Below are 25,153 nucleotides of genomic sequence, written 5' to 3'. Positions count from 1 at the left end.
TTTTCCATGACAAATTTACCATTATGATATTTTATGTGCCATCAAACTGGTTAAAAGAGGAGAGACTTTTGGGAAATTATTCACCAACTGCGTCAGCTCATAAGCGGAGCCAGTTGTGAACTGAACGACTTATTTAAAGCGCGTTGCGGGAACACCAGATGATTACTCGTAGAGGGTATTTATGTAAGTCAATAGTTGGATGGGCCCCACGTTGTTGCCGTTGGCCCTTCTGACTCTCTGAGCCCGCGCCAGAATTTTTCCCTCCCCTCCTCTATCTAGAGGCGGCTGCATGCTTCTTCCCCGTCTTCCTCCTCCTCCCAGTATAAAAATGTCTGCGCGAGTCAGCCTACCCTCCCGTGGTCTCCGGTCCGTCGCCCCTCCGATCCCGTCGTGGTTTTTCTCCTTCCCTTCCTTTCGCCTGAAACAAGTTCGCGGATTCTGGAAGTTTTAGCTTGCCGCGATCGCCATGAGCGACAGTGCGCTTGGATCTTTTCGGACGGTCTCCGCATTTTTGTTGCTTTTATTCTTCACGATATGGCCCCCTTTCGTTCGATCGCAGGACGACGGTAGCTCGGGTTGGTCGAATCCCCTGGTCGTTTCGACTGCCGTCCAGATGCTCCGCAGCCGCCTCAACAACCTTACGGACAGCCTTATCGCTTCCAATTCTGCCAGGAAGTTGGACTTCTGCATCTTGGATCCGTATGTGCTTTTGAGGATCCTTGTTGCTTAGTTCTTGAACTTTGATTATTCCGGCATGTTTTACTCTTAGTTACATTTTGTTCTTCGACAACATTCGCGCAAAGTCGTCCCATGGACGGATACGGAGTTCCAGATTCACTGATTCCATACAGTATTCACCTTCTCATGCTTAAAGTGCTGTTTCTGAGTTGTTTGTAGAATCTCGATTGGTTTTTCTTGATATGTTATGCTAATTTATAGCTTCCTTTATCGCCGTTTTCAAAGGATTAACTTGTTTCCGTTCGCTTTTTTAGCATCAATATTGCTTCCAGTGAAGGTTCAGATATTATACGAAAAGTTTTTGGGGGAGTTGAGCACTGATGGTCTAGTCCTTGATTCATTATTTTCTTCCTTTGTTTTCTGCAGCCGAAGTGATTGGGATGGCGCGTTCAATTTTTCGTCAAATGCATCCTTTTTGGGGTCTTGCTTCGAGTATACTAAAGGTACGAAGTCTTTTTGCAAATTAAATTGTAAAATTCCGGGAGTTGGATTGTGCTATCCTTTTTTCGAGGGGTACGACGGTGAAACATGAGTAGAATAAATTCCGAGAAATGAAGATGCTGAATCTCTAATTTGGACAGTTTAAACTGTACAAGTATACGTAATTCAGTTTCGCAGTCGTTTCCCTTGAAAGCTACTGCCGCTTGGGGATTCATTCCTACATATTTAATTTTTCGGATGCTTGAAATCCATGTGGTCATCAGATGAAGTTCGCTCCTTCGGGCAATTTCGCCCGTACTTACCTTTGTCCTCTGTTTTACCAGAGAAGCTTTTTGTGCCTGTGTTGTTGTGGCGTGTTGCTTAGGTTGATGTCTGAAAATGGTGCCCCTCTCGCATAACCGCAATCTTAGACCTTCAACTTGTGTCATCATAGCCTTGTCTACGCTTTAAAAGGAGTGGGAGAAGTTGGGTTCATTGTCATTTTGGTCGTTCGAGAGATAACAACACATAACCTTGTTGAACTGCATCAGTGGATGGGGACATGTTCAGATAATGATCAAGCACTGAAGCACCATAAGCTTGAAACAAGTATTGAGGAACACCACTAAGGATTAAGAACCAAGCCTCCGAAACCACGGAATAAAATGGTGGACATATAGGGAAAGTTGTTAAACAAATGGGCTTTGTTTCACCGAGTTTATGGAACACCTGGGGAAAGATAGATGGACGTATAGATATTTTGTTGAATGCTTTAAAGAAAGAGTAATCAACTCATATTGCTATGTAACATTGGAATGGATAAGTGATCTACCTAGGTTGTGGTCTTGGAGCCTGGAGCAGAGATTTTCTTGATAGGCCTGTCCAGACTGATGTGAAAACTGAAAATAATTGCTGCTTATAATATCAAATCAAAACTAATTAGGATAGAAATAAGCCTTGAACACATGAACTAATTACATTACCATAGTATATGGAAAATCATTAGCATAAAAGAAGGACATGTTGAAAGCAGCATATCTGCTTCACCTGATTTATCCATGCTGCAGTATCATTAAATTCTCTGGAAGTAACAGAATATAGATGGAGGGATGGCGGTTATAGCTGTCACTACCTTGTTCCATTCTAATGCAAAAGGTAGTTTCATGGACATGTACTGACTGGTTCTCAACAGGGTTTGACAATGTAATAACCTCTCATAAATTCACTGAATTTGGATATATCCACCTTCACATATTGCCTCAGTGGCACATCTGGTTCCACTCTGCTTATTTTGGGAAATCAATCCCTGGCTTTTGATGTTGAGGTCCTGAGGAGGTAAAATAATTGCAGACCTTATGACCAACATTACTGAGAGTTATCGCCCTGCATCTTATTGGAGAACAAGATGCCAATCCTGTGAAACAACCAATGAGCTTAATATAAGTAGAACTGAATCCTTAGGAACAAACTCATTCTTTATGGATCTAGCAAGTACCATGGCCACCTTGTTCCAAGTGGTATTTAGCAAAAGTATTTTGGTGACATCCTGTTAGTTTTAGGAGATCCAAACTGCTTCATTTTCTAAATAACAAAAAGCTATTCAATAGAGACAGGAGGATGCACAATTTATTCTGTGTGCTTGAGAATTGAGATGGATGCAGGGTCAACCTTGTAGAAATTAGTAGCAGGTTGCAGCTTTCTTTTGCATCTGTTTTACTTAACATAGTATTAGTAGAAAGGCTTTCCTTCCTGTAGGTTTTCCAGTATAGCAGTCTCTGTGAAATACGTCAGGGTGAGTTTTTCCTTTGGGAAAGCGTTACAGTCAATTAATAATTTTCTTTGCTATTTTCATTTCTTCTTTCAATCAAATATTTATGGGTGCTGCTGTTTTTGTTTAACAGGAAATGCCTTACAGCGTGTCTGTACTGCAATAGAAGTAGAATTTTATTTAAGGAGCGTCTCTGAAGGTAATGGCTTCAAGCCAAATAAAAACTGCAACTTGTCTGATTGGACTCAAGGATGTGAACCTGGATGGGCTTGCACTCTATCTGAAGATAGGGAAATTGACCTCAATGAGTCTAAGGAGATACCTTTTAGAACTCGTGATCCTTTGCCTTGTTGTGAAGGATTCTTCTGCCCTCGGGGCCTTACCTGCATGATACGTGAGTATCTGAGCTCCCTATTTAGATTGTTACACACTACTGTCAAATGGAGTTTACTGTTTATGTGGACTACCTTTTCCCTTATGGTGGAATATGTTGGTAGATGTCTTGTTCTCATATTATTCATCCCACAGTCACAGTTTTTGACAACTAATACTTAATGTAGCTGCAAGTGGTAGAATCTGACTGTCAAGTTTCTGTTGGAGTACATGTCATTCAATTTTGTCTTTTATTGTATAGCTGATGTTGTCATTCTTTTTTTATTTGCAGTCTCCTTGTCAACAGAAATTTATATTGGTAGTTCATATATATATATATATATATATATATATATATATATATATATATATATATATATATATATATATATATATATATATGTCTATGTGTGTGTGTGTGTGTGTGTGCCTGTGTCTGTGTCTGTGTGCGTGTGTGCATGTGAGATATTTATACGTTAACATGCATGCATTTTCTGTGTATGCCTATATGTTTGTCGTCAATAATTCCAGCTAGTTATCTTTATTCTCCTTTTTGTTTCCTTCCTTTTTTCTCCAATTGCACTTCAGATATTGGAGGTAGATTACGATCATATCATGCCGTGTACCTACCCTAGCAAGTATTTGCTAATTTCAGTCCTTGCTGAAGGTTAAGGTCTAGAATTTTTGTGTACTTCTGGACTTTGATATATCCCATGCTGCTATGCTGATTTTGATGTTTTAGGAAGTTAGGAACCATAAGGCCTAAAAAATATGGAACTTTAAAGGTTGAATAGATGTGTTTAATCAGCTAAAATGCTTTAGGATGGAAGGGACATGTGGATTTGATGACATGGATAGAGTAAGACAATATTATGATTGGTAGGGCTACCTTTGAGAGGAGGGAAAATATGAAGAATTTCCTTTGCAGTCAGGGAAGTACAACCTGTAATACTGTTGGTATTGTCTAAGCCCTGAAGTGAGGCGTGTTGGATCTGTGTTGAGTGATGCATACAGAACACCAATAATGAGAAAAGGAAAATAAGGGGCAATCATTGAGAGTATGTGAATTCTAATATATATTATCCTGTTTCATTATTTGCTTGCATGTGATAATAATAGTGTACACACACACACACACACATACACACATATATCATGTTTCCTTATTTGATTCCATGTGACAAAGGCTCAATACAACAATTTGCTTCCTGGATTTTCCTGTGCAATGAATTGGTTGTGAAAACCAGTAAGTGTCAGCCATCAGGAAATAGGAAACACATTTATAGGTACAAGTTTAGACGTGTGTCACATGGACATGACATCTGGGCGGTGCGCTTATTGATGCAAAAGGATGCTGTGTGGGTACTCCTTTAGTATGTTGCATATGCACATACACACACACACACGCACACACACATAGAGAGAGAGAGAGAGAGAGAGAGAGAGAGAGAGAGAGAGAGAGATGGGCCCATAGACTCCTCTCTTCATCTCTGTTGTCTCAGGAACATAGAAGGAAAGAAGGAAGTGAGAAGTGAGAACCCCCTACATTCCATCTTGTTGATGCATGCCAGGGAGATGGGATGGAGGGTGAAACTTTTTCTTCTTTTCTTTTTACTCAATTTCTTTTTGTCACCTTCCATCCTATCTACTTGACATATGTCAGGGAGATAGGATGGACGAGACAACCTTTCCGTTTTTCTTTTCTTTCTGCCTTTTGTTTTTTCCTTTTTCTATTCTCATGTATTTCTTCCCTATATTTTTTTTCTTTTTTTGTTGCAGAGAAAATTATTTTCAGTTTGAGTGAGTCAGTGTGTGTGTGTATACATACATAAAGACATGCACATGTACATACAAACATGCAACCTTGTGATACCTGCATGGCTGCATCTGCACTTCGCATGTATGTGACTTAGCTATAGGGTACGTTTTCTTGGAAGGAGCAACATAGTTGACATGCTATGATTACAGATTTTATGTACAACTATAATAGTCTAAACTTTTTTTTATCTATTATTGTTATATATGTTCTCTATAATCTAGCCTATGCAGTATGTGAGTTTTGCTAGATGTATTCATGTCAACCACCTGATATGATTTTTCTATTTTCCTGTTCTCTTTTGTGTGCTGAAGCTTGTCCCTTAGGCGCTTATTGCCCCTTCGCCAAACCCAACACAACAACAGGGCTTTGTGATCCGTAAGTTTGTTGTTCTTCTTGCAGTTAGTTTTCCTTGTTGACTGTTGCTATTGGATGCTTGTAATGATCGACCAGTGAATGCCAATAATTAATACAGATACGGTTACCAGTGGCCACCTGGAAAAGCAACTAACTCATGTGGTGGAGCAGATAAGTGGCTTGATGTTGGAAGCAGTGGTAATGTGTTCTGTTCAGCGGGGTCATATTGTCCTACCACAACAGTAAAGACTCCATGCAGTAGTGGGTATTGGTTTCATCTTAAGCTTTACTTGGATCCTGATTTGGATCACTCTTTTAACAGCAAAGTTCGTCTATTCTTCACATGCAAGATATTGGATGTGATTGCAATGAGCTTCCTGCCTTCAAGTTTTACTAAAATATGTTGTCCAATTATAATGCAGACATTACTGCAGGCTGGGTTCCACTACTGAAAAAAGTAAGTACCTATCCTTCTCTGGTGCTACATGAATTTCATCATATAACTCTTTACTTATAGAGGACTTTCCTTGTAAAACACATTCTTGAGATAATTTACATTTTCACCATGCATTAAAGTATGTTGCTTTCAGTGAGCAAGTTGTTTCATGTCAAAAATTCAGAGTTTCTTTTCTCTGAAAAAGATGCACGTCTAGCAGAACAGACTAAAATGAAATAACCAGTCTACACGACAGCTATAGTGTGGGACTGCCCATTGAGTATTCAATTTGACTTGAAATTATATTACTGTCCCCAACTAATGATTGGCATTGTTTAGATGCTGATCATATCCCGATACACGGAGTTTGCTGAAGTGTCTGATGATTTTTTTTGCTAATCATGCCTATGTTATTGTTTCTCGTGCCTATGTTATTTTTTCAATTATTCAGTACCAGGAATATTTTTTTGGACCATGTGATGATTGATGTACATCTGAAGGATATTATGTTTCCATTTTATTTCTGTTCTAGACATCCTGCACTCGTTATCATGTCTTTGTCCAAAAAGATTGATGATTAAGAAAAGAAACATTTAGATAAAAATTCCTGTTCCTCTTGTCATTTGATATATTGTTCCATGATCTAGCATGGTCCACAGTTACTACTTTTCATCAAGGTTTCCTTCAGAAAGACTTGGGAGAAGCTTGGAAGTCCCAAAATTAGAAAACAAAATGAACAAGAGAAGATTTGTGAAGTTATAAGCTTTTTAGGATTTTTCTTAGAACTAACCATAAATTATTTATAAAATATAGGAGAAGCAACAGAAATATAAATGATATAGCTTAAAAATATATAGTATCTTGGAGGATCACTTTGTCAAGTTACTACTGCGGGCTTGATATTAAAATTCAAAGACAGTAAGAAGCGCCAAATGTTTAACAAAGATATAGTTGGTAAGAGGGGAAACCATTCAATACGTATACAAAAATGGTTGAATGGGCCAGCCATTGTGCTAGCTCCAATGGCCATAAAACCAGCTGTTGGATCTGGCAACAGCTAGCCCTGTCCTGTCAAGGTTAAAAACTTAAAAGCCATCATTGACCTAAAAAATACAAGATGCAAAGAAATGTACAGACATGTAAAAGAAAAATATAGAAGCAGAAACACAGTATATATATATACTACATACTGTTGAGATTTTGACCAAAAGTTAGACTGGAGATCCTTCAAAAGAGTGCTTTCATATTAGGATGTATGAATAATTGCAAATATATTTTAATATAATGATTACAAGCATATTTTGACATATAAAATATAACAAAGATAACTTTCACAGAGAAATTTGCTGGTATGAGATATTACTCTGTTAATATTTTGACGGGTTTTTCCCCTTGTTATTGCTGGATGTTAGTTGCTGATAACATCATAACATTTTAAAATTTTAATTTTCAAGGATGGTCAATACTGATTGCCTGTAGTTCCTTAGAATCTGATTCTGTATGGATTTAAGACTTGAAGAGTATCGTCTGAGACTCTGAGCAACTAGTTTTTTATTTGCCTCTTCATGCTCAAAGCATGGTAATTGCTTGTTTGTCCCAATAAAAAGTTGGTTCATTATTGACGCCTCATTGTGCATGAAATCAATTTCTGAGCTTAAGAATTTCACATTTGTGATGAGGCCTAACTGACCAACTTTTGGATTGGGCAGTGTATATGTGCATTCTTACTTTCTGTAATCATTTGAAGTGCTACTGTCTTAGTAAAAGAACTTTTTTTCTTGAACTTAAACCGAAAAAGGGAATTTTCTCAAAATTGTTTTAACTATTCTTCACAATTTTCTATCTTGCAAAATGAAAAAGTGAAACGTATTATTGCATGAAAATTTGCCTGTTCTTTCACTATTAACTTCACTTGGCGGAGCTAATATCTTGTTATTTTGTGAAAATAAGCAAAATTTAGTTGACCCAGAAGAAATTTAGCTTCAGTTTGTTAGATGCTATAAATATAAGAGAACTGATGTTCATCTTGGAAAGAATATGAAGAAAGTTTCATTAACCTCCTTTGATTTGATAATCAAGGGGACCGCTGAACTTGGAAACCCTTGGTTGATTTCTATAGTAGCTAAATCTTCCTCTCCTCAAGATCAATCCTTGTCCTCTTGATCCTTCTTCCCATGAATGTGGTGCAGTTGGTCCACAACTTTACTTTATTATCTTCTACGTAATCATATATAGTTATTTGCTTTGCCTGTAAAATCTGATGCTAAAAACCCATTTATTTGCTGGAAATAAAAGTTGATTGTTATCATAAGCACAGTAGCACATTCAGTTTATTTATTTTGTTTCTCATGGTACCATCTATTCTAGTAATCCAGTATGTAGATGAATAATTGAGCATAAGATGGACATGCCTACATCTTGGGATTGTGTAAGTTTTTTTGTTATTTCCTGCTTCATGTTACATGGACTAATTTCAATTTTCATCAATTTGTTTCAGGTTGCTTCAAGCTTACTTCTTGTGACCCAAACAGTGCTAATCAAAATATTCATGCCTACGGAATCATGCTCTTTGTAAGCGTTTCAGCATGTAATTTTAGTTTGTACCAGACTAAACGTTATCTATTTAGTCTTCTTTCCTATCATATTCAATCATCTTGCTTCTTGCATTTTTAGCTTCAAGTGCATCTAATTTTTTGGTGTCTAGCTGCTAAGAAAGCTCCATAATTCTGGACATCTTTCATATTTCAGGCTGCATTGAGTACTTTACTACTAATTATTTACAACTGCTCTGATCAAGTTATTACTATTCGAGAAAGAAGGAATGCTAAATCTAGGGAAACTGCAGCTAGAAGTGCAAGGGAAACTGCACAAGCTCGTGAAAGATGGAAAGCAGCAAAGGAGATTGCCAAGAAGCATGCATTGGGCCTGCAGACACAGCTATCTCGAACATTTTCTCGCAAGCGTTCTGTCAAGCAGGAGGAACTTAAGATGCTGCCTCATTTTAAACCTCCCTCTGATGCTTCTCCAACATATGGGCCTCCAGCTAGTTCTTCCAGTGGGTATTCTGAGGCATCAACCTCAAGAAAGAAGGAACCCAGTGCACTTACTAAGATGATGCACACTCTTGAAGATGATCCTGATAGCATTGAAGGCTTTAATTTAGAAATTGGTGATAAGCATCTCAAGAAAATGGAAAAACCTAAAAAAATGAGCACTCGAAGCCAGATTTTCAACTATGCATATGGGCAAATTGAAAAAGAAAAGGCGATGCAGCAGCAACGCAAGAACCTCACATTCTCAGGGATAATTGCCATGGCGACTGACAGTGAGATCAGGACTAGGCCTCCAATTGAGATTGCTTTCAAAGATCTTACTCTAACCTTGAAAGGGAAAAAGAGGAATCTACTACGATGTGTGACAGGCAAAATTACGCCTGGCCATATTACGGCACTTATGGGCCCTTCTGGTGCTGGAAAAACAACATTTCTTAATGCAATAGCTGGCAAAGCAACTGGTTGCACAATAACAGGTGTTATACTTGTTAATGGGAGGATGGACTCTATACATTCATATAAGAAGATTATTGGATTTGTGCCACAGGATGATATAGTCCATGGAAACTTGACTGTGGAGGAGAATCTATGGTTCAGTGCAAGGTGCAGGTATGTTAGATATGCACTCCATATTTTCTGATCCTTGTTCTGATGTTGCTATGTGTTATTATTTTGATGCTTCTTTTGAAGAAGAAGCAAGGGCAGGAGGATGGGAGTGGGATGTTAGGATGGCATACTCAGGAAAGCTCTACACGGTGATAGTATTCATTAGCTATCAAATGTAAGGGAAGTTTACTATTCCCTTTACAGTATGAGCCTTTAAGACCGTCCTGTGGTACTTGAGCCATAACTGTTTCTTAGATGGTGCAATATTGGTGAAAATTTTGCCAATGCTTATTCATGTTGAGCATCTTGGTTAGCACGCGCGGCTGCAGTACGTGCTGCTTCCCAAGTGGTTCTCTGCCAGCTCTGTTTTGGGGAAGTTTCGCAAGACACTAACTGTTATAACTGGTTTTTGAATAAATCATAGCAGCCAGATAATTATTTTCATGTTATTTTCAGTTAAATGTCACTGTCATGTTACCCTCTTGTAATTCATGTACTCTTGCCAACATATTTACAAATATTTTGGCTGGCTATATCTTGGAAACTTAAAATCTTGTGATAGTCAAAGTGTTTTGATAACTGTTGGGGAAAATTTTTAATTCAAAAAATTTAGAAGGTGAAACAATAAATAAAAGAATTAAAGATACATACTCATTAAAACATGAACAGATAAAAGAAAAATAAGAAATAATATAGAAGTCAGGAAAATAATTTATAAGTGCGACAGTAGTCCTGGGATTTTTTTCCTAGAGGTTTTTCTCATACTATCCCATATTACGACAATATGAACTTCCAATATTTTCAATAGATCATTGATATTTTTCCTGTTTAAATCATATTTTCAGTTTATACATTTAATATCATCAATATCTGTATCTATCGATCCACGTATATTGCATAAACATTTTGGTGCATGGCGAGCTGAAAATCGAAATTTTACAGAAAAAACATCGTATTTTGATGGAATAACAAAAGTGCGTAAACAGTCAGTTAATGAAAGAAATCCAAACTTAAAACATATTTTTGTTATACCACCAAAACTGCGCATGTTTTTGTGAAAAGTTTGCTGAAAGTTAGATTCTTAGTATCTTTCTGGTGCTCTAAAGCTAAGATCATTCTTACTGTCTTTGACACCTTCTATGACACCTATACTGGGGTAGTTGTACTCATTCTTTTTTAAATTCTTTTGAAGGTTGCCTGCACATTTGCCAAAAGCAGATAAGGTTTTAGTTGTTGAACGGGTTATTGAGTCGTTGGGGCTGCAGCCTGTGCGGGATTCTTTGGTTGGCACAGTTGAGAAGCGGGGAATATCAGGTGGGCAAAGGAAACGTGTAAATGTTGGGCTGGAAATGGTCATGGAACCTTCATTATTGATCCTAGATGAACCAACATCTGGATTGGACAGTGCATCATCCCAGTTACTTCTGAGAGCTCTTCGTCGTGAGGCACTTGAAGGTGTCAATGTATGCATGGTGGTTCACCAGCCAAGGTAAATTTTGATTCATATGAAATACCAGAGACTTGCATTTTCTTTGAAGATTTGAGTTTTATGGATGCAAGTTTGTTTGAAAGCATCAAAATTTCTACAATCATACTTGTTTGCGCTTGTGTATTTTATCCATCTCAGGGATTTTCAATTATTTTTATTATGATCACTTGTTAATGAGAGTGAGTATATAACCCCACTCTCTCATGGCTGAGACTGCCACCAGTATAAAACTTTAGAAATATTAAATGTCAAACTGGTCCTTCCTTTTATTGGTTCAACAGTTTTTTCTGTTTTTTTTTCAGTTTCTTAAATCCTATCTTCTTAAATCCAGAGTCAGTGAAAGAGCCCCCCAATTCGCAGACAAAACTAATTGAAGATCATCTGAAAATCCAAATAGATGAAAATGATCTAAATTTGCTTCCTTAAAACTGAATATTTAAGTGTTTATGTCGACGATACCAAATGCATTTATGAATGTTTGAGTTCAAATGCTATTGCTTGTGCGGAGATACTCCATATATGTCGAGGTCGATATTTAGTTACTGTACATGATGCATAATTCTTATTGGATACTACTTTTAATTGGTTATTTATATATCTGCAGGCTGGTGATGTATTCTTCATGTAATAGGTATATATATACAAATATGTACCTATGTATACACGTACATTCACATATATATAAATATTATTATAGTAATGCTCTCCTTAAGATGTTGTTCCCTCTTGCATTAATAAACAATGTTATGCCTAATTTTTGGTGGATCTAAACCTGAAGTTACCAAAATATATTATGCATTCAACTGATTTGGTGGGAAAAAAGTTCAAATCTTTCTTCGTCAAGATGTCAACTTTAACAGGGTCTAGATTGTTCTTTTTCACCTCTTCAAGAAGCACATGAGGCATGAAAAATACCATATCTGATGTGTGATTTGCACTGTTTAAGCTGTAATAAGCAGATTCAAGAGTTAATATTCAACAAAATGTATTTAATTTTTTCTTTTTTGGTATGGTCCTAATGAATGTGCAAACTGGATAAGTGCGGTAGTCACATACTCAAATGCACATACACACATATGACATGTATGTACATAAGTATGTATCTATAGGGCTAGGAAAATGTGAGAATTAATTAGAACAGTTGTGAACTGTCCAATCAGATATAAAGGATGGCTTACATTTTGCAACTAAAAAGTACCTTTAAAAGGTCCATCTGTTTGTTCTAAACTATATGATCAGATGAATTGCATGGTTCCTATGGGTTATGTTTATACCAGCCCACATGTATTTGTGTGTGCATGGAACTGGCTTATTACTTTGCTTGGTTATTAACTTATTATATGTTGGGAGTACCAAACGTGGCCTGTTTGCTTTTATTGTGTCAATATTATTGTGGAAATTATTCAGATATTTATGAGTTCAAAATACACAATAAACAGTCCATGATCCTGTAGAGAAGAAGGAAATTGAAATTTCTCTTGAGATTGTGTAGATATTCTCAGAGGAATAGAAATAAGGTTCATTACATGAATTATTGCATCAGAAAATAGATATTCAATTTAAATTTTTGCTTATTGCAACTCTCTCTCACTCTCTCTCTCTCTCTCTCTCTCACACACACACACACACACACACATACGCATGCAAACATATCCAGGCATATATGTTAGAGTTTAACTTTTCTGAACGTTGAATTTTTCAGCTACACTTTATTCAGGATGTTTGATGAGTTGATACTTCTAGCAAAAGGTGGCCTGACCGTTTATCATGGATCTGTGATAAAAGTTGAAGAGTACTTCTTAGGTCTTGGAGTTAGTGTTCCAGAGCGAGTTAATCCTCCTGATCATTTCATTGACATTTTGGAGGGTATAGTGAAACCAAGCCCAAATTCGGGCTTGGACTACAAACAGCTTCCTGTCCGATGGATGTTGCATAATGGCTATCCAATACCACCAGATATGCAGTCCAGGATTCCTGGCGTGAATGCATCTTCACATGGTGGAGCCTCATCTAGTGAAGCACATGCACGTGATGCTGGAACAAATACCCAATCATTCGCTGGGGAGTTTTGGGAAGATGTCAAGTCTACAATGCAGCTTAGGGGTGATAAAATACAACACAATTTCTTGATAGCCAAGGATTTGTCTAATCGCCAAACACCTGGCATTCTTCAGCAATATAAATATTTTGTTGGCAGGTAAATGTGATGCTCCATTTCCATTTATGGACATTTTTCACGTATTTGTTTCAGTAACTGAATCCATTTGTTTAATCATTTGAATGATGGATAGTCTTATGAGCACAATTGCATGTTTCTCTGGCAAGAACTTAAATGTAGTTTATCTATTTGGATTTGCATGAGTCCAGCTGCAAAGCTCTCGGAAAAAGAAGGGGGCTGTTGGGTGAGGGGGCAGGGGCGGGGTGGGCCTTTGGAAAATATAGATTCTTTTGAAAGAACACAAATATATGAGATAGAATGTCCATCCCATGTTCTATTGTATCAAGAGATACAAAATAAGGGTTTGAGTTAAATAGAAATCAAGAATGCAAACATGCATTTAAAACTGAGCACAATGGAAAAACAAAGATGCAACTATCATCAATTTCATATATTAATTTTTTGTATATGTATTTAGATAAGAATATATTGCCGTGGGGAGTGGCTTAATAACGCAGGCAAGCCTTAGTCATGTTGATTTTGAGGTGGAAGTGTCTCAAGATTTTGTTCTCAAACGAGAGAGACAGATTATTAATCATGATGCAGCCAGTAAGTCAGTTGCCAGTTTATCAAATCACCAAGCTTGAGGTTGATGAAGAAACTGAGGCACTTTCCTGGTCTGTCAGGTAAGGGAAATAAAGAAACTATGGGGCTTAACTATAATTAAGGAATATGTAGACGTGATGCATGATAATTAGTTTGTTATGACATGGTCTCTCCAACCCAGTGATGGGTCCTTGGCATTCTACACTGCCAAGTGATCTGGAATGCCTAATCAGGGAAAATTGATATAACAAAAAGTTGGATGTAATACGGAGGATTCAAAGATTTAAAATAGGAGGGTAATCTCTGAAGTCAATTGTACAACAAATCTCAGATACTTGGAAAAGATTTCTCTGTGTTAAGGAAGGTGTTCGAGTGTTTGCTGTCTGAGTCTGACTAGAATCTGGATCACACTCAGCTGTTTCACATGTTCTCTCAATCTTATTGTGATACCGAGATGGTTTTTCTGTCCTATACTTTGGCAACTAATAGGTAAACTGCATAATAGTGCAGGAAATCTGTGCATATTTTTTAGGTCATACATCCCATAAACTAGTAGCAAGAGAAAAGAAACTCTTTTGTGAGGGTTTTTCTAAATGATAGAATTTTTAGAACAGAATCACCACGTTTGTCCTTTAGCATCTAAGTGTGATCTGAAAAATTTGGTAGCATGGTGCATAAACCACTCTTATTCTTGCAAATCCTATTCCTTTTGATGCTACAGTATTGAGCGAGTTCTGTTTAATATTTTTTTTAAATATAAGTGGAAAAGTAACAGGAGCATCGTCTATTTAAAGAACAAGGAAACGTAAAATAAGATGATTTCAGTTAATGCTGACTTTCTACTCAATGAAGAAGCGAAGGGTGAGCAGGAAAAGACGCTTTTCCATTGAGCAATGCAATCAGTTTATAGATGCTATATGAACAATACCTGACTGATGTTGGTAAAAAGAATGAGGAAAACAAGAGTTCTTAGAAAAGGAAATAAAATATTCTTCTGTCTTAATAGAATGAGGGAGGAACTTTCACGAAGGATTCTAATTAGCATAAGAAATATATGAATATCCAACAAGCAGAAAATCCTATGTTGAATGAAATCTGAAAAAGGAGTATTGAGAATCTAAACAAGATGAACATAAAAAAAAAAGATATATTGATGATTGAACAAATCAAGATAACAGCCATAAAAGGTAGATTTGTTGGGCCTTTTGATTTGAATATGTCTATGTGCTATAGATGAAAGTTACAGCCACAAATATTGCGATATTTTTGAAAATATCGCGATATTAACGAAAAATTAAAGAAAACAATAAAAACGGGAAAATATTACGATAGATTAAAAAACATTTATTTATCACGATTTTATCATGATTTTTTTTCGTGATTTTTTCATTTATTTTTGTTTCATTTCTGTTTTTATTTTTTCAACTTTTTGTTTCATTGTTTTATTTCCTCTTGTTTTAGGTAAATGACCTCCTAATGCAATACAATATTAATTAGTTTTTCATTTTTTGTATTTTTATCTAACGTTTTGATTTTTTTTTTTCAAAAAAAACTCCGAGATTTTCCTGAAATTTTCCTGAAAAAACAATTTTGCCGATAAATACCCAAGAAAAACCTCTCCGATAAAAACCTGAGAACGATACTTGTCGCTATGGATGAAACCTACATCAGCCATGCCGTGTGTCAGCGAGCAGCCATAATTATTAAGCTCAAAGATATTTTAGATGAGAGTGCTGGCATGGTTACCTTTCCATTCGTACAGATTGTTTCTTAGGGATTACAAGTGACGACCAGGAAAATGTTAAATAAAATGCCTTTTGCGATGCTCATTAATCACCACTTCAGTGTATACTACAATGTCGCCAATGTCTAATAAATGTTCAGAAATAAATGATATGACTGGCCTTGACATAATTTGTTCAAACACTTTATAGCAGGGGTACAGGTATATTCTTTGTTCTGCAGTCATAAGTGAAGTATCCTAGTGACACGGTTCAAAATTTAGGTTAGGCTTTTGCAGAATATCAACAAGGTTTTTCAGCATTCTTGGGCTTCAAAATGTTAACAATGCATTATGACAAACTTGATCTACTTTCAATTTCAGTATGTGGCACTACTATCAACTTACACTTTTATATTCATTTTTTAGTTCGAACATTGCATGGTTTGTTGCACGTAAGGAGTTTTTGATTATCCCTGCTTCCAGGCCCTGTGCATCAACCACATTGTTAATATTTACTTTTCCTTTTGTATACTTGTGTTGGTCACAGGGTTGGTAAACAGCGACTACGGGAAGCTAGGATTCAAGCAGTGGACTTCTTGATTTTGTTACTTGCCGGTGCCTGCTTGGGAACACTTGCTAAAGTGAATGATGCAACATTTGGAGCTGCTGGTTACACATATACAATCATCGCAGTCTGTAAGCTATATTGTTTAATTTGTTTTGTCAACCTATTCTCCTATAAGAGGTCTTATGATCTGGTAGATACTGCAGCAAAACTCATATGCTTGTAAAACAAGGAGGATTGATCATTCATAGCATCAAACAAGTTCTTCCCACCTTGTGAATTCTTGGAACCACGATTTGCACATACCAGCTTAAAATTTAAGTAAATAAAAAGTATCTCCATGACTGAGCTGTTGGTATAGCTATAATCTTTTTCTCTTTTTCCTTTTTATGGGTTCCTACTGCTAGATTAAGAATTTAAGATTGAAGTTGTGAAACTCGTGCCAATTGATATCAATTGGTTTGCCATGCTTTTGGAGGCTATATATTTCTCTGCACATATGGAGATGCAAGAATAGATTTTTTGTGCTTAAATAGTAAATATCACTATCAAGAAAAACCATTTTTGGACACTTGTTTCTTGTGAAATTTCAAGTATCTTTGAATTTCTGCAGAAGTTTTGTCTATTTTCACAAGTGCAGGAGTTATATTTTGAATCGTTATCTGATTTTTGCACTAACTGTGTGGATTGCAGCTTTGTTGTGCAAAATTGCAGCCTTGAGATCATTTTCGCTTGATAAACTTCAATATTGGAGAGAGAGTGCCTCTGGCATGAGCAGTCTTGCTTATTTTCTTTCAAAAGATACAGTCGACCTTTTCAGTGTCATCGTCAAGCCCGTTATCTACCTCTCCATGTTTTATTTCTTCAGCAATCCTAGATCATCATTTCTGGACAATTACATTGTGCTGCTTGTACTTGTATACTGTGTGACTGGTATAGCTTATGTCTTTGCCGTTGTCCTTGAGCCAGGTCCTGCCCAACTGGTATGCTGCTCAAATCGATCATAGTAACTTCAGTATTTTTAAGTTGTATGCTTCTTGGTCTTAATAATTAGCTTTGTCCTTTGCAGTGGTCCGTTCTCCTTCCTGTTGTATTGACTCTCATAGCAACACAGCGAGGAAGTAGTGGACTTGTAAAAGTGATAGCAAAATTATGCTACCCCAAATGGGCTCTAGAAGCATTTGTTATTGCAAATGCAAAGAGGTTTGTCCTTGTCTTTTTTTCTATAAACTAAAAACTTAGAGTGGCACAAGAATGCTTTACGTGTTTGGTTGATCTTGACAGTCTAGCTAAATGTTTCTTCACAATACATAGGCTACTTTTATCTTCATGTTTCTCCTTATTTTCTGTTAAGCAGTTGTTTTCCATGTTGTTGTCCTTGTTTTGCTATTATAGGATTTTCTTTGCTGATTTTTTCCTTTATTGCATTTCTTTTCATATCCGTTTGCCTTATTAAGTGTCTTGTGAAACACAACTAATTTTCTTGGTTAGGCAGAGAAAGAAATGTGATTGCCTTTTTTTTTCTTTAACTTTGAATCCTTTGGACCAAATATGCTGAATTAGATCACCAAGCTATTTGGCGTTTCGTCTTTCTCACCAGCTGAATTGCTGTGAATTTAAGTTGCAGCAATATGGGTGTTCTTTTGCACAAATAACGAACTGAGATATTGATATAACAATACTTGAATCTCAAAATGACCAAAAGAAGCAAGACTCTCCTAATACTAATAGTGGGCCCCTTCTGACAATTGCATGCTTTTCTGAAAAGTCAAAACCCAATAACGCTCTTCGCTAATTGGATTGGCTACGTCATAAACAAGTTAATATCCATTTCTTTAGGATGCTTTTTTCACACTAACAATTGGGTAAGTTTCATGCTATACAATCTGGCAACATTACAGTTCATTTGATCTAATCAAACTTTTATTCCTAATAAGATAACTTCATGATTCACATCTTTGTGCAGATATTCTGGAGTTTGGCTGATCACTCGCTGCGGCTCACTTTTGAATGCTGGATACGATCTGCGGAATTGGCCACTCTGTATTGCAATCCTTGTCTTGCATGGCATGGTTACTCGTATACTGGCTTATGTTTTAATGGTGACTTTCCAAAAGAAGTAAATCCAGGTTTACATTTACTTCCGATACTCGTAAATGTTGGAAAGGAGGAAGTCAATTTTTTGTGGAGCATGCATGTGGAGTTGTGCCATTACATTGTGGCACTGAAGGCCCCATCATATGTTTGTTGTATATTCGTACATAAAGTTTTGCTCCAGGTCTATAGGGCCTATATATTTGAATCTGTACATTAGATATTCTTTTAGGGAGAAATCATTGTGAAATTGACAAGGTTCCATCATTTTTTGATAATGGAATTAAATTTAATACCTGATCGTTTGCCAAAAAGGAACATTTTGTCTCTTTGTGTTCATTCTCAAATTTGAGCAGCATATGATTGGCTTTATAAAAAATAACACGCGAAAATGTGAGCGGTAGCTAGGCTTTGTTGAATCAGTTAAAATAGTGGGATTGGATTAATGTTGCCCCCAAAATCAAGTTGGTAAGATTTTGCTCTCACGCACATCTGGGCACCCGCCCGTGTGAATGTGTACGACGTTGATATTTCTATTGTTCAATTTTTCAAAATAATTGAAAGTTTAATGGCTTCTGCATCGCTGCAATAACATGGAACAACATTCTCAACAATTATTTTTACTTTTATTGTTGATTTTTTCAAAAGCAATCTAGGCTGAGGGTAAAAGTGCATCCAGCATGCAAATGCGTTTGATTCTGCCGTTGTCCCGAAATGGACCTTAACCAAACGGTAAAAAAAAGAAAAGAAAAGAAGTAGATACATAATGCATCCGTCTGTATCGGGTTGTATTGACCATGAAAAATTTAACGAAAGATTGAAAATTTGAAAATGAATATTCAAGTATTATTATATTAATAAATCGATCGATATCGGCCCATCTAAGCGACGTGGTGGTACTTTTCTTGTAACTGACATTCGCAAAAGAGAGGAGTTTTTTTTTGCCTGTGTCCCATAAGGCAGGGGTGTTTTTGGAAAAACTGTAAATTTAAGGTTGAATGCAAATTGGTTGAGCGTGACAGCTGAGTACGCCAGAGGCCATGTGGAACTGATAATGCAAACAAAATATGAAGAATAAAGGCTTTTGTATTACTTTTGCTTCCACAGTTTGATCAGACAAAACAGTTGAAAACAATGCACATGATAAACATTGAAAGGGAGAGAGAATGAAATATTGTTCTACAGTTAGAGCAACGGCAACAACATGTGATAGAAATAAATGTTCTCTAAAAGTTGTCAGCAATATTAATAGACCCTCAGATACGTGGCAGAGTAGTTTTTGTTAATCTAAAAACATCTTTCCCAGCAGTTTCTTAATCACCGATTCATTTTTTATGTCTGCCTTCTCTAGTGATGTCAATGGAGATTCAACTCAAATCTAAATTCAAGCAATTGGATTCGATATGGCGTGATAGATATTATATATTCACTTAAGTGGATCGGATTTGCATTACAGCTTTGTTTGAATGGAGGCAAAGGAATGAATGGAAATGAAATAAAAGAAAAATAAAAATGAAGGAAAGAGAATTGAGTGAAAAAGAAAAAAAAGGAAAGGATTGCCATAATCTCTTCAATTTTAAAGGAGTTGAATTAATATATTTTTTCCTTACATTCCTCTTATTTTTTTTTTTCCCTTGCACCCAAAAGTTCCTTTTTTTGTTCCCTCCTTATTAACGACCACCCGTTTCCTTCATGCAAACAGGGCATAAAAGGAAAAAATTAGCCATTTTAAAATAATTGGAGGTTATTGGACTTGATTTGAAATTTGTCTCGCATATCGAAAATCAAAGCGGGAGAAAATAACCATTGGAGTTCTAGGCGCGGAGCGTTCGCGGCTGCTACTCTCTCTCTAGACCAGAGGAAGAAAAGAGAGAAGCAAGAAGGGTCGCTCGGACTCTCTCTCTCTCTCTCCTTCTCCCCGCAAGGAAGAAGAAGAGAGCGAGGGAAGGTAAGAAAAAGGCGCGCTTACTCTCTCCGTCTCACTCACTTGGTAGGTGGAGATGATTCTCTACCCTTTGAAGGATATCCGCCTGACCAGGAGGAAGAAGCAGGCCATCCTCGTTGCGTCTGCGGTCGTTGCAGCCGGTTACGGCGCCTACAGACTCTACACCTCTGATTCCCTATCCAGAAAGCGCAGGCGCCTCCTCAGCCTCGCTCGCGCCCTCATCTCTATTGCCGAGTCGGCTTCCTCTGCTGCCGAGACCGTCTCCGTCGTCTCTGATGACCTCTCCGCCTTCCTCCGCTCCGACTCCGACCAGCTCCCCAACTCTCTCAAGCAGATATCCAAGATCGCCGTTTCGCCCGAGTTCTCCGAGTCCGTGGCTAGGGTGACGGAGGCCCTTACAATCGGATTTGTGAGGGGTTTGAGAAATTCGGAGGCGAGGGCTGACGGGGAGGAGGTACCGGTAGAGGGTTCGTCTTCGGCGTCGTCTTTGTTTGATAAGGTCTTTGATCGGCTTTTCTCCACGGCCGGCTCCGGTTTCGCCGCAATCGTCGTTGGTAGCTTTGCAAGGAGCCTCGTGCTTGCGTTCTACTCGGATGAGGGTCGGGCAGGAGGAAGGAGGGAACCGGATGGGGCGCAGATGGGCCTGCCAATTCCGGATTGGGTGAACGTGATATGCGGTCCGAAATTCAGAGAGGTCATTGCGGGTTTCATTCAGGTTTTCGTGAGTTCGGCGGTCGCAGTCTACCTAGACAAAACGATGGACATCAACACCTATGACGAGATCTTCTCGGGGTTAACAAATCCTAAGCATGAAACCAAGGTCAAGGATATGCTCATTTCTCTTTGCAATGGTGCCGTAGAAACACTGGTGACGACCTCCCATCGCGTACTGAGCCGGGACTCTGACAAGAAGGATGCATCTAGTTCGGGAGACTCTCAGCGATTTTCAGCCGTTGAAGACGGACATATGGGAGTAAACGGCGAGTTGGCCTTCTGTAACGGGGTTAGGAGTAGACCAGGTGAAGTTCAGAATGATGGTGGATGGGTGGATAAGGTTTCGTGCACGCTTGCGGTACCGAATAATAGGAGATTTCTCTTGGACATTACTGGAAGAGTGACGTTTGAGACGGTTAGATCGTTCCTGGACTTTACTTTGTGGAAGTTGGGTTCTGGTCTTCGCAGTGGCGTTGCTGTGGTTGGTACTGACCGCGTTGAGAGTGTTAAGGAGTTATTGAGATATGCTGGGGCTAGGTCCATTGTGATTTCCACAATATGCCTTGCTCTGTGCTTGCATGTGCTCGTGGGGACGAAGGCGCTTACTCCAGTTTAGATATATAAAACAACTCAAGATGATGCTTTCCACTAATCTGTAAGCGTTTCTAGTCGACTTTGATCTCTAACAAAGTCAATCAATGATTTATTTTGTTGCCTTGTTATTTTCTTTAGTGTGCATGATCATCTTTGCTTGGTAGAGGCGGCTGTAGATGCCTTTGTTTTGTTGTTAGATGTTGAAGAATGAGAAGGTTTGCGATGGACATACTGCCAACTTAGGGCTTAGGATTATCAGTATGTTTATAACAATTCAAGCCGAAACAAGCTTTAGCTAAAGATGGACTTTGTCAGAAAACCAATGTATTTTTTTCATCACAAAGAGGTGAACATTATTTTCTGTTATTGCTAAGGGAGTCATAGCGTGCAACAGTTTAAAACCCAAGGGGGTTGTACACTTGTACGCCGTATTGCCAAGCAATTCTTTGACTTACTAGTACCTGGACTGAGTAGATAATTTAATTTGGGTGTTTATGCTTTATATAGTTTTTTGAAGATGAGAATTTTTTTTGAAGACGAGAGCTTATCATATGCTTTTATTGTTTTACATTGTGTTGCATGTTATCCTTCCCCATATGTTATCCTTCCCCATGAACTATCGATAACATACTGGACCTACATGTGCTCAAGGATCTGGACATTTTATGACGCTTCCTTCTATTGCTAATTTGCTATAGTTACTGTTATCATTGCATTGATCTTGGTCATAAGGGGACTCTGTGCCAGTTACAAATTTTCACCTTGCCAAATAAGTTTTTCAAATGAAGCTCATGATGCTTAATGCGAAGTTGCTTAAACTTCAAAAATTGATTTTTCTTGTATGGTCACCACTGAAGCATGTGACTTTTTCTGGATGAAAAACTTGGACCAAAGATTTGAAAGATTGGTTGGTGCTAGATGTATACGTAATTACGTATGGTTGATGGGAGGCTTTTGAGTTACTCACTGAGTTGAATGGATGAAGAACAAGGTCATCACTGAAAAAATATGAAATCCATGATATCTTGAGAAATTTGAACTTTGCAGGGCCAAGGAAACATGTTGGAAGAAGTTCATATTTAGACTTGCTGATGATTCTTTCGCTAGACGGTGGCCACATGTATGAGCTAGCCTTTTTAATAGATGTCAATTTGATATTGGGGATGCGTCTGTGTTATATGTGCATTTGTATGGGTGTAGAGAGAGAGAGTTGAGGTATTTCACATGGGCGTTTCTAAATGGCTGCTGCACCTGTGTCAACGCTGGTGTTGGTGCTTCTCTGACACAACACATGCCGTTCAGTCAGTTGATTCGGGTCAAAACTGACCATTTTAAATTTGCACATAACTAAACTATCTCTAAGACAAAACGTTTATATATAAATTATAAATATAGATAAATAAGGCTACTAAACAGTTAAATAACTATGTAACAAATGACTTATATACATATATACCAACACATACTCATACATCATCGCCATACCCGTACCTAATTTTTGTTTAAAAATGCCGCATCCGCACCCACACCAGCACCCGCACCCATGTGACATAGGAGTTGAGTCAAGTAATGGCCTGGTTAGGTGTGTTGACCTAAAGCATTCAAGTTGTTGGTGTTCAAGGATAGATTCTCTTTTTTGTCCTGTCAGAACAAAGCAATAGTGATGCTTTCTTTGTTGTCAATGGATGTGTATTTGGAGGGTTTATGTCGACACAACTGAATGGCACAATATGAACCAGTACGAGAAGACAGGAAGACTGTGCTTCTTGACATAGATTTGTTAGCTTATTCAACATGGAGAAGGTTTCTTTATAAGGTGCTTCTGGATTTTAGCAACATATATTTGTTTGTTAGAAAGAGAGCTTGAACTGATGTAGTAGGCACTAACACGGAAATATTTTGAATCACAAGGAGTTTGTGTTTGATGTTTGCTTTGGCTTGGTTGTGGTGCTTGGGGCTAAACATGGTCGGGACTCATGAGGCATGCCTCTGTTCTCACTGTTTATAGCATGTGGTATGGGACAGATTATTGGCTTTAGGTTTTTAGTTTTAAGAATCCTCACTCCTCGTCCTGCTATTTCACATTTGGCTTACTTTTAGCTGCATAATGGGCTGTGAAAGTCTTACTACTACTAATTTTTTGAATACCACATAATGTAATGCAGGTTGTTTTCCAGCAATATTGCATTGTGGCTCCTTTGCTTTCTGTAGTTTGGAAGTGCTGCTTGCCATCTTGTTTACAGTTCTATTAATTGATAAACTATTTGCTGTTCGTAAAATAGTAAAGGGATTTTGGATTCACAACAGTTTCTACGAGTTTGAGGAGCGCTGAATATAAAAAGATTCTTATGAAGACTAAATAGCTTCATTGTCAAAACAATTTTATTCTGTAATAATCTGACTGAAGCATGTGTTCAATGTAGATAACCTTATTCTTAAGGTGCATGATCAATGGGTTTTTTTGTTATTTGGTTGAATTTACATGGGTCATTAACACCCAAGGTTAAACATATTTGTGTATTTATCACCCTTCTCTCTCTCTCTTTTTACTGAAAATATCTTCGAAATTTGAGCATTATAAAGCATCACTGTTTTTCCCAGTCACCACCTTTTTAGTTTCACTCCTCTTGCTATAGTTTATAGAGAAGTGTAACTTTCATACCTGAGATAAATTATGGTCACAGACAGCATTGGCAACCGATACTTTGAGCAGTTCACGTACCAATTAGATGCATTTTCACGATTTAGTTTGTTTGACCATGCTTTACATGTATCAGTGCTGGACCTTTGTGATACCATGTTACTAGGCGAGGCAAGATCAATAATATGCCCAATGGGGTTGGTACAATTGGTTGGTTTTTCACTGTAAGTTGGAGTTCAAATTTCGTGTTCTTGCACAGGCCTAAGCAAGTATAGGACATGGGTTCAAGGGTAGGCCACAGATTTTTATGTAGCCGGGAATGGGACTAGGTTTCATTGCCTTCTGTTGGAAACAAAAACGGTCAAATTCAGTCACTAACATCAAAGCTATAATTGGAAATTTTCAGGTGTTAATGCATGTGCTTGTGCTTTTGGTGTTTCTTGAGCTTGGACTGAGAATATGCATTTGGTCGTAATTGCAAGTGGTGCAAATTTTCACCTTCTGTTGTGCACTGGTTGTAGTTCTACATCATGTTGTGTCATGTGCTCCACTTACAAGGTTGCTGGTATACTATTTCAGGATGGTGCATGTGCTAGTGGTACACTTGATTGTCCTTTTGGGGGAAGCTGCATGATGCTTGCGGTTCATACTTTACTCATCAATCTATTCAATCTCAAGGAGGTGACAGCATAAAATATTGTAGCATGGTTGGTCATTCCTTTCACATGGAATCTGTAATGAATGCATAATTTTGTAGATCTGAATGTTACCAACTCTAAACAGGAGCTAGGAGGCAATCCTGTGGCTGTAGCACCTTCCTAATGTTCGATACTTGTATATATTCCAAGTGTTTCGATTTACTGACCTTTAGTCAATAAAAAGCATGCACGGCAATCATCAAGCAGATAGAAAGTACTGCTTTTGTGGATGCTAGTCCAACATGACTAGGCTTCTAGTACCGTTCTCCTATATATCTGCCCTGCAACCCTATCTGGTTGGTGGGTGCGCAAAGAATTTCCAGATCAATCCGAAGTTCCGGTAATGGGTATCCGAATAAA

General features: G+C 37.7%; 2 protein-coding genes across 3 annotated transcripts; both read left to right on the top strand.

The window, feature by feature from the left end:
• Positions 1-269: 269 nt before the first annotated feature.
• Positions 270-18,496, top strand: LOC116252759 (ABC transporter G family member 28-like). Its single transcript, XM_031627262.1, has 14 exons — positions 270-699; positions 1,105-1,181; positions 3,060-3,320; positions 5,429-5,492; positions 5,590-5,736; positions 5,894-5,928; positions 8,405-8,478; positions 8,656-9,569; positions 10,759-11,055; positions 12,758-13,252; positions 16,090-16,238; positions 16,801-17,090; positions 17,177-17,310; positions 18,074-18,496. The coding sequence occupies exons 1-14, from the start codon at positions 467-469 to the stop codon at positions 18,228-18,230; spliced, it is 3,327 nt and encodes a 1,108-aa protein (XP_031483122.1). The 5' UTR covers positions 270-466; the 3' UTR covers positions 18,231-18,496.
• Positions 18,497-20,014: 1,518 nt separating this feature from the next.
• On the top strand, positions 20,015-24,955 carry LOC116252459 (protein PHLOEM PROTEIN 2-LIKE A10-like). 2 transcript variants are annotated; one of them, XR_004172214.2, is made up of 3 exons: positions 20,015-21,515; positions 24,502-24,579; positions 24,675-24,955. XR_004172214.2 is itself a non-coding variant. In XM_031626735.2 (2 exons), exon 1 carries the CDS (start codon positions 20,202-20,204, stop codon positions 21,474-21,476), a length of 1,275 nt encoding a protein of 424 aa, XP_031482595.1. In that variant the 5' UTR covers positions 20,015-20,201; the 3' UTR covers positions 21,477-21,515; positions 24,675-24,955. The 2 variants fall into 2 exon arrangements, 1 of the variants encoding a protein (XP_031482595.1); XM_031626735.2 differs by lacking the exon at positions 24,502-24,579.
• The last annotated feature ends 198 nt before the right edge of the window (positions 24,956-25,153 follow it).

This window comes from Nymphaea colorata, chromosome 4 (genome assembly GCF_008831285.2).
Source record: "Nymphaea colorata isolate Beijing-Zhang1983 chromosome 4, ASM883128v2, whole genome shotgun sequence".
In the NCBI taxonomy this organism is placed as follows: domain Eukaryota; kingdom Viridiplantae; phylum Streptophyta; class Magnoliopsida; order Nymphaeales; family Nymphaeaceae; genus Nymphaea; species Nymphaea colorata.
The sequence above is the reverse complement of the archived record's forward strand: the minus strand, read 5'-3'. Positions and strand labels throughout refer to the sequence as shown.